The sequence below is a fragment of the Cannabis sativa genome, chromosome 1, assembly GCF_029168945.1.
Source record: "Cannabis sativa cultivar Pink pepper isolate KNU-18-1 chromosome 1, ASM2916894v1, whole genome shotgun sequence".
NCBI lineage: Eukaryota > Viridiplantae > Streptophyta > Magnoliopsida > Rosales > Cannabaceae > Cannabis > Cannabis sativa.
The window spans coordinates 53,849,689-53,862,442 of NC_083601.1; the positions used below are offsets into that span (position 1 = coordinate 53,849,689).

Below are 12,754 nucleotides of genomic sequence, written 5' to 3' on the forward strand. Positions count from 1 at the left end.
CTCAACGTGTCCAGTAGAAAAGTGATGAATAACGTTTATGGTTTCGTCTTTGGGAAACTTCATAATTTTTCGAGATCTGTAGGGTGAGATTTTAAAAGAACACTAATGAGTGTAAGAGAAAAAAAATTTGTTAAAATTTTAAGAAAAATATTTTCAATTTTTGAATTAGAGGGACATTTTAACCAAATATAACTCAAAATCAATCTTTATATTTACGTCATAGTAGTACGAATTTATTGTGATTAGTGATAAAAAATATTCCGAGATAAGTTCGGGCCACCTTTCACGAAGGGGTACCACTATTGAAAATGTGAAATTTTCACTAGTTCGATCAAACTGATTGTTAGTGCTTGAAAATTATTTTTTCTCCCAACGTGTCTAGTAGAAAAGTGATGCACAACGATCTTGGTTTAGTCCCTGTAAAATTTTATGATTTTCGAAGAGAACACTAACGAGTGTAAGTAAAAAAAACTTGTTAAAATTGAACATGAAAACAATAATATTTTTAATTTTTGAATTAGGGGTTATTTTGACCAAATTTAGCGCAAAGCCAATCGTCATATTCACGTCTTAGTAGTACGAATTCATTGTAACTAGTGGAGAAAAATATTTCGAGATGGGTCCGGGCTAAATTTCACAAAGGATACCACTATTAGAAATGTGAGATTTTCACTATTTCGATTAATATGATTGTCAGTGTTTGAAAATTATTTTTTCTCTCACTGTGTCCAATAAAAAAGTGATGCACAACAGTCTTGCATTTGTTCTTATAAATTTTCACGATTTTTCGAGATGTGTAGGATGATATTTTAAGAGAACACTAATGAATATAAGAGTAAGAAAAATATTTTTAATTTTTGAATGAGGGAGTTATTTTAACTAAATTTAATGCGAAACTAATCTTCATATACACGTTTTAGTAGTACGAATTCATTGTGACTAGTGGGGAAGCATAATTTGAGATGAGTCCTGGCCATATTTTACAAAGATGTACCACTATCACAAATGTGAAATTTTCATTATTTCCAATAAATTGATTGTTAGTGCTTGAAAATTACTTTTTCTCTCAACGTGTTTAATAGAAAAGTGATGAACAACGATTTTGGCTTTGTCCTTGTGAAATTTTATAATTTTTCGAGATGTGTAGGGTTAAATTTTAAGAGAACACTAATAAGTGTAAGAGTAAGAAAAAAACTTGTTAAAATTTATCATAAAAACATGAATCTTTTCAAATTTGGAATTAAGGGGCCATTTTAATCAAGTTTAGCTCAAAACTAATCTTTATATTCATGTCTTAGTAGTACGAACACATTATACCTAGTGGGGAAAAATATTCTGAGATGAGTTCGGGTCACATTTCACAAAGGGTTACCACTATCAGAAATGTTAGATTTTTACTATTTTAATTTAAATAATTGTTAGTGCTTGCAAATTACTTTTTCGCTAAACGTGTCCAATAAAAAAATTATGAACAACTGTCTTGGCTTCGTCCATGTGGAATTTCATAATTTTTCGTGATGTGTAGAGTGAGACTTTAAGAGAATAGTAACGAGTGTAAGAGTAAATAAAAATTTCATAAAATTTACCCTGAAAAGAAGAATATTTTAAATTTTTGAATTAGGGGGCCATTTTAACTAAATATAACGCGAAATCAATCTTCATGTTCACGTCTTAGTAGTACTGATTCATTGTGACTAGTGGAGAAAAATATTTCGAGATTGGTTCGGGCTACATTTTACAAAGGTATACCACACTTAAAAATGTGAGATTTTTACTATTTCGATTAAATTGATTGTTAGTGTTTGAAAACTACTATTTCTCTTAACATGTCCAGTAGAAAAGTGATTCACAATAGTTTTGGCTTTGTCTTTGTGAAATATCACGATTTTTCAAGATGTGTAGGGTGAGATTTTAAGAGAACACTAACGAGTGTAAGAGTAAGGAAAAATATTGTTAAAATTTACCCTAAAAATAAGAATATTTTCAATTTTTAAATTAGAGAGTCATTTTAACTAAATATAACAAGAAACTAATCTTCATGTTCACGTCTTAGTAGTACTAATTCATTGTGACTAGTGGTGAAAAATAGTTCGAGATAGGTCCGGACCACATTTCACAAAGGGATACCACTATTAAAAATGTGAGATTTTAACTATTTTAAAATGCTTGAAAACTATTTTTTCTCTCAACGTAGTTAATAAAAAAGTGATGCACAACGGTCTTGGCTTCGTTCCTGTGAAATTTCACGATTTTTCGAGATTTGTTAGGTTAGATTTTGAAATAACACTAACGAGTATAAGAATAAGGAAAAAACTTATTAAATTTTACCCTGAGAAGAAGAATATTTTTAACTTTTGAATTAGGGGTCATTTTAACCAAATTTAACATGAAACCAATCTTCATATTCTCGTCTTAGTAGTACAAATTCATCATGACTATAGGTAAAAAAAAATTCCAAAATAAATTCGAACCACATTTCACAAAGGAGTACCACTATCATATCATAGAAAACATATATTTATTATTATTGTTAAACTCTACAAGAAAATAATAGACAACTGGAAAATCCCAAGTTTAGGTAAACTCTACAAGTACAGGCACATGTGAGATATATCTGTTTTCAACTAATTTTAAACTTTCAAGTTGAAGGCAGCAGATCAATTCCTAAAGGCAAGTAGCCTCAATTTCCTCAAGAGTAAGCCCCTTTGTCTCGGGCACAACGAAGAATATGAAACCAAGAGATATCACAGCTATAACTCCAAATACATAAAACAAGATTGCAGCTCCTAGCAATTCCTGAAAATCACACAATGAAACATTGTATCGTGTTCATAAGAATTCTAAAAAAAGAAAGCAAATGTGTTACGAACTTCGAATGTTCTGATATTTAAGCACCTTCAAAGGGGAGAATGCAAATGTCACCAACGCATTTGCACCGAAATTAACAAGCACTGCTATACTCAGTCCCCGTCCTCTTAGTCGCAACGGGAAAACCTCCGATATCATTAGCCAACCAATGGGACCAAAGGATACCTGCAAGCAGCATCAGTGTATTCAGTCACCAATTTGTAAAATCAAGTGAAATGAAACTCGTTATCATATCAGAGATGGTACAAACTACAAAGAACAAAATAAACTTTCATGACTTACCTGATAACTGCCAACGTACAAAAGCAATGCAATAACAGCCACAATCCATAGATTATCCAAGAATAGGTAATATGATCCCAAAAGGAACAAAGAGACAACCTGTCATTTGTCAAACAAAAAAGGTTCATTCTTTTGTTGTGGCTTCATAGAAAACTCTCTACATTTTCAATTCCAATATGAAAAACAAAAAGAGAAAAAAGAACTCACAATTCCCGAAACACCTCCGAGCAGTAAGGGTCTCCTCCCAAGTCTATCAATGACAAGAACAGCCAGTCCGGTCATTATTAGCTACAATTACAAAAACCAAGTCAAGACATTTTTTCAACTGAGAAGAGAGCATGAGTTAAGAACATTCAGATCTCATAATTAAAAAAAGAAAGTTTACCTTCAGCACACCAAGTAGAATTGAGACCCGGGTTGCATCAGAAGCTGCAGAGAACCCTGCACTCTAATAAATTATGTTGATTAGGAAAACAGATTAATAAGCCTAAAATTTATCATCTAAAGCTGCTCAAGTAATTAGGTTCTTCATCAATGCCCAATCAAGTGTTGTAAATAAAATATTAGTGTAATACCTGAAATATAGATGCAGCATAGTATAGAACACTGGGTTGCCCTGTGATCTGTCATGGAATTTGTCTCTCATGTAAGCCAAAATTTTCCTAATTAATAACTTTTGAAGGTATAGCTAAAATTAGTTAAAAATACCTGCTGGAACAAGACTAATCCTGTACCAATTATAAGGGCTTTCAAGCATTTTCCTCTAAAAAGTTCGCTTATTGAACCTTCTTTCTCTTCTCCAACAAAAGAAAGTTCAGCCAACATCTCATCCACTTCCGCGGGAGCACAGTCTTGATAGACTGGACCTCTAAGCCGGCGCAAACAAAGTATTGCATTCTCTTTTAAATCCTGCATATTTCCTTTCCCTTGTATGGCACGCAGAAGAATCCACCTCGGTGATTCGGATAGCCAGCACATTCCAATTCCCATCACGATCGCCAATGGAATACTGGCAGAGTAAATGTAGCGCCAACCAGAAAACACATCAACAAGAAGGCTTCCAATTCCATAACCTGCCTATAATTAAAGGAATTTACTTAATGTGAATTCTAATACCCAGAAGCTCTTTGTTCTTGTATTTAAATTGCATAAAGGAGCGTGGAAACAAATTCTTGGTAACCAGATTCAAAGTTGAAGAACTTACAACCATTCCGAGTACTATAAAGAACTCCTTAAGAGAGATTAGTTGACCCCGTATCTGACATGGAGCTGTTTCAGCAATGTACATTGGAGCAGCATGCATTGCCTAACAATGAAGAAACCAAATGTATAACACATTTCATTTGCAGTCAAGAACACAAACATTAGGAGTATGAAGTGAATTATCTTACACATAAGACAAGCATGAAGCATTTCATGATTTGTTTTTCTTAAATGCATGTAGTTAGAAGTTTTACATCTCTAAAGGTTTGATTCCGAGCAGTTATTTTCTCTTTGGATGTTTGTGTTCGATTACTAATTCTTCTACTATGATAATTCAATTACATATTGAATAGGATTCTATATTATAACCAAAAAAACTAAGAAAACAATCTAAAATTCTTACACACTAGTACTACTTCAATAAGAAAAGTTCAAACCCCAATGAATTACCAGTCCAATTCCTATACCGAATATAATGCGCCCAACGACCATGATAGGCAAGTTAGGCGACACTGCGGTTATTATAGCTCCAATGAGATACACCAAAGCAGATAAAAACAACTCCTTTCTTCGCCCTTCATACAAAATCAATCATCAACACTGTTCAAGAAATGAAGCATATCATAAGAACTTCAGTTGTATAACTACATTAGATCACAAACCTAGAAAATCAGCAACATTAAAAGCCAACAGAGAGCCAAGCAAGGCACCGTACAATGAGCCACTGGTCTGCAAAATCCAATTGATACATATCATTTATACAAACAGTTTCTTGGTCTAAAATTCAACATCTTTGTACACAAACTTTAAGGAAAAGAAAATCAGCTGTAAAAAACTTACTATGAGACCAACATCCACAGAAGACAAATTATACCATGATACTCCACTTGATGTGGCTGACTGCAAAGATTAACAAACAAAGCCAGGAAATAGAACACATCAAGAATAAAGGATTCAAAAAATATGTAATCTTATCATATCATTCATTACCTGTATAGAAATTGTAGCACAAGAAGTGGCACCAATATCATATCCATAGAGCAGCCCACCTAAAGCTGGGAACAGAAATCTGAAGAGCACAAAGCCAAGCCACCATAAATGAATATAAACATTAAGAGACATTAAGCAAAGGACTGTAGAGAGATACTCACGGGAGAATTGCAGCAGTAACAGAGTAGTTATCTGAATGTTGAACCCTACTGAGAAGAGGCTCATTTTCATTTCCAATCTCACCCGAAGACTTTTCCCACATACAAAATAAAACAATAAAAATCATTTCTTTAGCAAGATTAAAGAAATTCCCCATTTGGGTTTTTCCAAGAAGAGAAAGAAGAGCAATTTAACATCCACACGTATTAGAATTCGATTACGAAATCTCAAAACAGTTGACTTTCACAAACCCAGAAACAGAGAAAAAGAAGATAACCCAAGTTGAGAATGAGGAGTCACAAACCTTTCCAATAGAAGAGAGAGTGTGCTGCTCAGGATCAGAGGCCATAGCTTGGAATTTCTGAAACAGAACAAGAGAAAAACCAAACCCAACCCAGAGATATAATAAAGATCAAAATTGGTCGTTGTGAGTGTCAAATAATCAAAAGTTGAATTCTTGTTTTGAGTATTGTTTTGTATGTGTTGTGTTATGTTCAAAACTTAGTATGTACGCAGGTGAGTTAATGGCAAAGAGCTCAATTCAGATATATTAGGTGAGATTTTACTTTGAGATTATTATTATTATTATTATTATTATTATTATATATATTTGTATTTTAAGAATTTGTAAAATGTGCAACCATTACTATAATGTGATATTAATATTTAACAATACTTTAAATTTCCCAAAGTTTATATAATGCATCCTAATCCTATTAAAATCACTGATACAATCTCTAATTCTTTCGACTTTTATAGGAATTTTTTAGTCTTAATTTTTTAATAATTGTATATGTTATAGTTTTTTTAATGGTATATATTATATTTATTTAAGATATTATGTAAAATTTTAAAAAATTTAAAATAAATAAAGATCAATGTTTAAACTATCTATTTCACACAAGTATAAAATAAATGAATCACGCGTAAAATAAATTTTTTTAAATCTTATTTTTAACATTTTTATCTCTGCACTTATTTTAAAAAGATGTAGTGTAGAATTTTTATTTATTATTTTTCTCACAACCACCACATTAGAAAACATTATTTTGTTTTTGTTTTTTCATAGATATGAGTCTTACCTTAAATCCTGTGCCAAGATATATTGCACTGTAAAATTATAAAACCTCACATTCCACGTGCTAATATTATGTGGGTGTAAGTAATGGTGCATTCCTAACATAATTTTAGTATTTTTATTTTCTAATAAAAAAACATATTTTAGTATTTTTATTAAAAAAATCCAATGGCCTTGGTGTGGTGTTGAGTGTTGAGGAATTCAGATGGAGTGATGGTGGCCACGGCACAACACTTGGCCTTTTGTTCTTTGCCTATTTTCTTTGAGATTGGGCTTTGCGTTTGTCTTAGATACACTCATGTTGGTGGAATTCATTTGTCTCAATGTTATACACATTAAGGAAACTAACTCTTACTTTGGCTACTCCCTTTATATTACTATTTCTATTAATGATATTATCATGCCAACTTTATTTTTTTGAGGTTTCTCCCATCAGCTTTACTCAACAGATTTTAACAAAGTACATTTTTCAAAATAATAATAATAATAATAACTCCTATTATACTTTTAAATTTGAATTATTATGGTTCATTCTCTTAAATATCTATTCTATATAAAGTGTGACTATATAACTAAATTCTTGATTTATGAGAAAGTGTGCCTATAACTGAATTATTGGTTTATAAGAAATTCATGGGTAACTTTTTATTTATATTTAATAAAATAATAAAATATTATTTATATATAATAAAATAATAAAATAAAAATAAAACAAATCTTATTAATATTTGAACTGATATTTGATGTTAATCATTTATCTGTTTTTATTTTTCAAAAAATACTTGAGCTTACCAAAATCTATAAGAACAAAACCAATGAAGAAAATTTTAACAAAAAAATGAACGAAGAAAAAAAGTGTCATAAACATTATTGAATAATGGCAATTGCCAACACAAGAATTTCAGCACAAAAAATTATACTTGATCCCTAGACAAAATTATCATCTTCCAATCCTAATAATATAAATAATGAACAATACCTCATTAGTTATTGTAGGAGAATGATACATGGTAATGTCAAAAAAATATTAGATGATAATAATATTTCTCTAACAATGATACCCTAAGTAAGAACTAAGAAGTATTGTAACATTTTATTTTTAAGAGCATGAATAATATTAAGACAATTGGATTCCACAATCAAGCTCTTATTCTCCTATTAAAATAAACACATTAATATACATGTAAATGATTCTCAGTTTTACAATAATAAATTATTAATAAACTCACAAATTCATAAAATTATAAAGTAGTAATTTCAATTAATTTTTAAAAATAATTTATAATTTTTTCAAAAGTATTGGTTATAATTATTATTTGCAATTTTATAAAAAATAAATATAATATTTTTTTTTTAAAAAATAATTATTAGAAACTTGCCATAAAAAGTTATTAGATTGTTACCTTATTAATTGTTTTTAGTGCCCATCAATGGGTATTACCCATTTAGAAGTGTTCCATATATATATATATAAAGTATTTTAACTAAATCATTTTACATTATAATTTGTGAAAAAGAGATTTTTTATCTACAACTTTTAGATAGATGTTATCTTCAATTATCAATAATTTAGAGATTGATTTTCAATTTTTTTTTTTTTATTTCACACACATTTAAGTTGTGTTTTCTTTAGTATTTGAACATGAATTTTTAGTTTATTTTTGGATTATCTTAAGAACATATTACACTTAAATTATCAAGTTTTCTTAAACACTATAATATATTACATCCAGTATTTACTTTTAATTGTCAAAATTATAAATTACATTATTTAGATATACATAATAATAATCTCACCTAATAAGTAATAATATCTTTTTCTTTAATTGTTAATTACATCTTTTAAATAAAGTAAAAAATACCTAACATAAAATTAGTATACGTCGCACATAACTTTTTACTAGTAAAAATAAATGCGTAAAAGGAGCATTCTATTAAATGAGTTAAAATTGAGCTATAATACATTTTTTTAGCTCAATAAATAGTATTCATTGAGCTATAAATATTATATTATTTTTATCAATTTTTTTAATATATGTGTGTGTGATATTAATATATTAATGTATTTCATTTTAAAAAAATAATATAATATATTAAAAATAACATTTAAATGATATAGATAAAAAAAATAGAGAAATTAATATATGGTGTAATGTAAAAGTGTGAAGTAAAATATAAAAAAATAAAATTTTTGTGAAATATTTTAAAAAATAGAGTAGAGAAGCTCATGATAGTGCTCTTAAATTTATTTTCTTTTATTCTATTATCCGTAATGGTTTTTTTTTTTAAAAAAAAATATATTATTAACTCAAAATGTAAAATAAAGAAAGAAAGAAAAAAAATGTTGTTCTTCTATATTAAAGAGGTGATGAAAATGTTGCTGGAAAAAAAAAACAAATAAACAAAACAAAAAAATGATGAAAATGATGGGTGTGAGAGTAAAGCTTATCTTGTGGTAGTCATTATATAATACATAGGTACAGTAATGATGGTATGTTGTAAGCTTCTCCTTCACTAATTGGGTGGTAGTTAGCTAAGACTTAGGAGAAGCAAACAAAGAAAGAGAAGCTCTTCTTTCTCTCTTTATTTTTCATAATGTTTCTCTAAGTTTCTACACAATCCAACTAACCATTTAGTATCTAACTTTATTAATTGACATCTTCCAATGACTTACAGTTTTAAGAAAGTTAGATAAAGAAAAAATGATTTTAAGATATAAATGTCAATTGAAGAAACTTATTTATAACCACATATTTATGATAATAAAGAGTTATTAATTCAAAAGAGAATGTAGTGTAGACTGTAGTGTACAAGGTGTTTTAAATGCTAAATTACTCCCTGCTTCAATTTGTTTATGCAAATCCTTCAGTGAATAATAAGTCCAAACACCCTGCAACTCATCCACATAATGATCTCCTTTTCAATTTGGGTGGAACTCAAATCAAACTTTTTTAATATCATTAGTTAGTTCACTATACAACCAATCACAATGCATAATTGTACAATTTAATAAATAGAGCACAGATGAGGAAGGAAGGTATTTATCATCAAAAGTTAAAGTGCAAAAATAGAGAAACCTTTTTCTTCTTTTCTCAAAGCTCTTGGGGAAAAATTCCGTGAAAGTTTACTTGGTCAGTTGCCAAAAGCACCACTTAGAGGTTACGCCTTGTATAAATATAGTGATATTTCATAATAATTATTAAATTAAATTATATGAAATCCGATACATAATTATACCAATAACAAATTACACCTTTAGGTGGTGCTAGGCACTACTGGTGCCTTTTAGCATTTCTCATATATTTATGTATATTTTCCGTCTTAACATTAAATCATTTCCCTGTGCTCATATGTTTCATGTCAAAGGTACATATCTATAAAGAGTACAAGTGAGAGATAGAATATGCTAGCTACTCCATGTTGTTGTACTGAAGTGAAAATTGAGCATCCCTATATAGAATATAAAATGACTAACGATGTTCTGTTGTAAGATTATCCTTCACTAACGTCATGGTAGTTAGGGGAACCAAACAAAGAACCAAAAAGAGAATGTAGTGTAGTATAGTTTTCTTGGTCCTTTCATGCTATATTATTTCGCCATGCTTAAAATTGTTTATGAAGAAGCTTGCGTGAATAAATCAGTTCAAACACCCTTCAATACTCAAATCATATTTTGCCTAATATTATTTGTTAGTTCACAACACAATTATTTATAATAAAACATCATCCATCTACCACAATGCACACTTCTATAATTTTGAAGAACAGAATACACACGGGGAAGGTATTTATCAACTAAAATTAAGTGAAAAAAGAATCATATAGTTGGCTTTTCCCCTCTGAAAGCAAATAAGGTTCAAATGCAGAAACAGAAAGTTCCCAATGCAAAAGATTGAATAAAGATGCATTTGTGACAACATAAAACACAAGTTTGATTCACCAACTCAAGGGAGAGACCATTTATTAAAGCTGGAAGAGTAGCAGAGTAAAACAATTTTTTCTCGAACCTCTCGGGGAACAATTCCATGAAAATTTACTTGGTTGGTTGCCAAGGCTGGTACCTTGTCCAGTTCCTCTGTCCTGGATTGAGGGCGTGTCCCTTCGAATGGTAGATATATTCATCACCTTCTCCAGAGAAATTTTCCTTGTGCTCAATTCCATATCTTTTTGGTTTTAACATCAGAAGCTGCAGACGTTATACCGTTCCTCTGTTACTCATATGTTTCATGTTAAGAGTACATGTAATGAAATAGAAAATGTTAGCAGTACTTGCCTCGTCACCAGTATGGTCAGTTATGTAGTGTAACCAACCATGCCATTCTGGTGGGACTTGAGAAGCATTGTAGCGACCCTTCTCTGCGTATTCCACCCACCTGTGCCTTCCTGTAAAAAAACAACAGAAAAAAGGTCAATCAGATGCTACATTTGCACCAAAAATGTAGGAAACAAAAGAAATGGAAACTTTGAAGGAATCAGCACAATAGTGAGAATTATCCGAAGACAAAATCCATTGTAGTGTGTCAAGACAAAAAGAGAGAGCGCAAATACTAACCATATTGTGTGTCAAGTTGCTGATAATACTTGTTGCCAACTTTATCAACACCCACAAGCGTTGCCCCAATATTGTGGATTTTTGTTTGCCTACATCAATGAAACAATATTGTGGCACACGATCCATAAGGACATGTGTAAATATCATAATTAAAAATGAATGAAAAATCAAGGAATAGGTCACAACATAAAGAATCTCAATCTGATGAATGATATAGCTTATCAAAGAATGATCCGTAACCATCAAAACTTACTTATAACAAGGAATTCTAGCCATAACAGTTTATTAATGCCCATGAATGCAACACAAAATATTACAAGTAAAAGTTTAATCTTGCATTAGCACAATTTTTTCATCACAAAGTACCTAAAATTCCAAAAAGAAGTTAATAACAGAAGTTTTCATGTATAAAGAATGAATAAAAGCATCATATTACTTACATTAGGTTCCCATCGAGAAGGGCTTTCCTGCAATAGTTGATAAGTATGGTCAGTAGGGTACAAAGATTAGAGTCAAGAATCATCCTAAATCTCAAAAACATTTGAAAAATTACTAATGATATAATCACTTAAAAGGGTTTTGACTTGTAATGCATAAATATTCAAATAACAATTTTAACAAAGAGCTTTATGCCGTCAGCTCCAATAGCCATGAAAAAAATTTGTCATTGTCATCACCAAATTATTGCATTTTCTCAACATTTCTCTTCAAAATCAAGCAAATTTCCAGCAACAGTATAATTTGATTTCCCTTTAACTGTCAATGAAAGAACCCAGTTCGATACATTCAATATATACTTTTTTTAAGCAAATGTTACAACTTTCTTTCTGCAAAAACTTGACATAATCATACCCATTCTTTATTGAATCAATCAAGTGTTATGAAAACACTTAAAGCCATGTTGTTGAGAGTTTTCTAGGTATCCAAACACATAATTTAAGGAATGAAAAAAAACATAAAAACATATTGATTTAAATGATATATAAATAAAAAGAAAGAAAGAAAACTGACAAGTAGCCCTCTTCTCTGAGCTCCCTGAGGAAGTTGCCGACGCCTCTCTCCTTGATCGACCTGAATACGCTCTTCACCACCGATGCCATCTCTCTCTCTCTCTCTCTCTCTCTCTCTCTTCCCTTGTTCGTGTCAAAACCTTCTTCAAAATCTGTAGAATTGGGCCGATCACACCTCAGCCTAAAACGCACTACTTTAGGCCCAAGCCCAAGCCCAAAAGTCTATGTTAATTCAACTGTTCATATTTTTATTGTGATTTTTAGATTTATTTACATCTTTTAGTATATTTTTATGTTGTTTATCAAAATTATTCAAAAAAATTAAAATTATTTTATTTTCTTTATAAAATTAGAAAAGGTAATATAAAATTTAACTAAATTATCATTATTAAAAAGTATAAGTATTTTTATTTATATTTATAGCTTTTTGAAAGATATATTTGTTTTTTTAATTTTAATTAATAAAATAAAAACAAAAGTAAAAAATAATTAGAAAAGAGAAATATATTTCTTACAAAAATGGGAGGAGAATCTCTGATTTAAGTAGCCCCTACTAAGTCTTAATTTCATGATAGAATTTTGGTAATGAGATAAATGTAATATTTTGTGTAA

At 30.0% G+C, this 12,754-nt stretch overlaps 2 protein-coding genes across 2 annotated transcripts; both read right to left on the reverse strand.

Moving 5' to 3' along the window:
- Positions 1-2,501: 2,501 nt before the first annotated feature.
- On the reverse strand, positions 2,502-6,224 carry LOC115705941 (D-xylose-proton symporter-like 2). The gene is made up of 14 exons (XM_030633429.2): positions 5,807-6,224; positions 5,505-5,593; positions 5,344-5,422; positions 5,194-5,253; positions 5,016-5,082; positions 4,804-4,928; positions 4,355-4,456; positions 3,859-4,227; positions 3,726-3,773; positions 3,536-3,598; positions 3,358-3,438; positions 3,151-3,249; positions 2,896-3,033; positions 2,502-2,796 (listed from the first exon to the last, which is right to left on the reverse strand). The coding sequence occupies exons 1-14, from the start codon at positions 5,849-5,851 to the stop codon at positions 2,665-2,667; spliced, it is 1,497 nt and encodes a 498-aa protein (XP_030489289.1). The 5' UTR covers positions 5,852-6,224; the 3' UTR covers positions 2,502-2,664.
- A 4,014-nt stretch (positions 6,225-10,238) lies between these two features.
- Positions 10,239-12,305, reverse strand: LOC115706713 (probable NADH dehydrogenase [ubiquinone] 1 alpha subcomplex subunit 12). Its single transcript, XM_030634432.2, has 5 exons — positions 12,144-12,305; positions 11,573-11,599; positions 11,133-11,221; positions 10,854-10,963; positions 10,239-10,766 (listed from the first exon to the last, which is right to left on the reverse strand). The coding sequence occupies exons 1-5, from the start codon at positions 12,230-12,232 to the stop codon at positions 10,614-10,616; spliced, it is 468 nt and encodes a 155-aa protein (XP_030490292.2). The 5' UTR covers positions 12,233-12,305; the 3' UTR covers positions 10,239-10,613.
- Between the last annotated feature and the right edge of the window lie 449 nt (positions 12,306-12,754).

Coding starts and splice junctions, on each gene's coding strand:
- LOC115706713 (XM_030634432.2), bottom strand. CDS start 12,232: ATGGCATCGGTGGTGAAGAGCGTATTCAGGTCGATCAAGGAGAGAGGC. Junction 11,600..12,143: donor CTCAGAGAAGAGGGCTACTT/GTCAGTTTTCTT, acceptor CAACTATTGCAG/GAAAGCCCTTCTCGATGGGA. Junction 11,222..11,572: donor CTTCTCGATGGGAACCTAAT/GTAAGTAATATG, acceptor TCATTGATGTAG/GCAAACAAAAATCCACAATA.
- LOC115705941 (XM_030633429.2), bottom strand. CDS start 5,851: ATGGCCTCTGATCCTGAGCAGCACACTCTCTCTTCTATTGGAAAG. Junction 5,423..5,504: donor GTTACTGCTGCAATTCTCCC/GTGAGTATCTCT, acceptor TGTGCTCTTCAG/ATTTCTGTTCCCAGCTTTAG. Junction 4,457..4,803: donor TCGGTATAGGAATTGGACTG/GTAATTCATTGG, acceptor CTTCATTGTTAG/GCAATGCATGCTGCTCCAAT.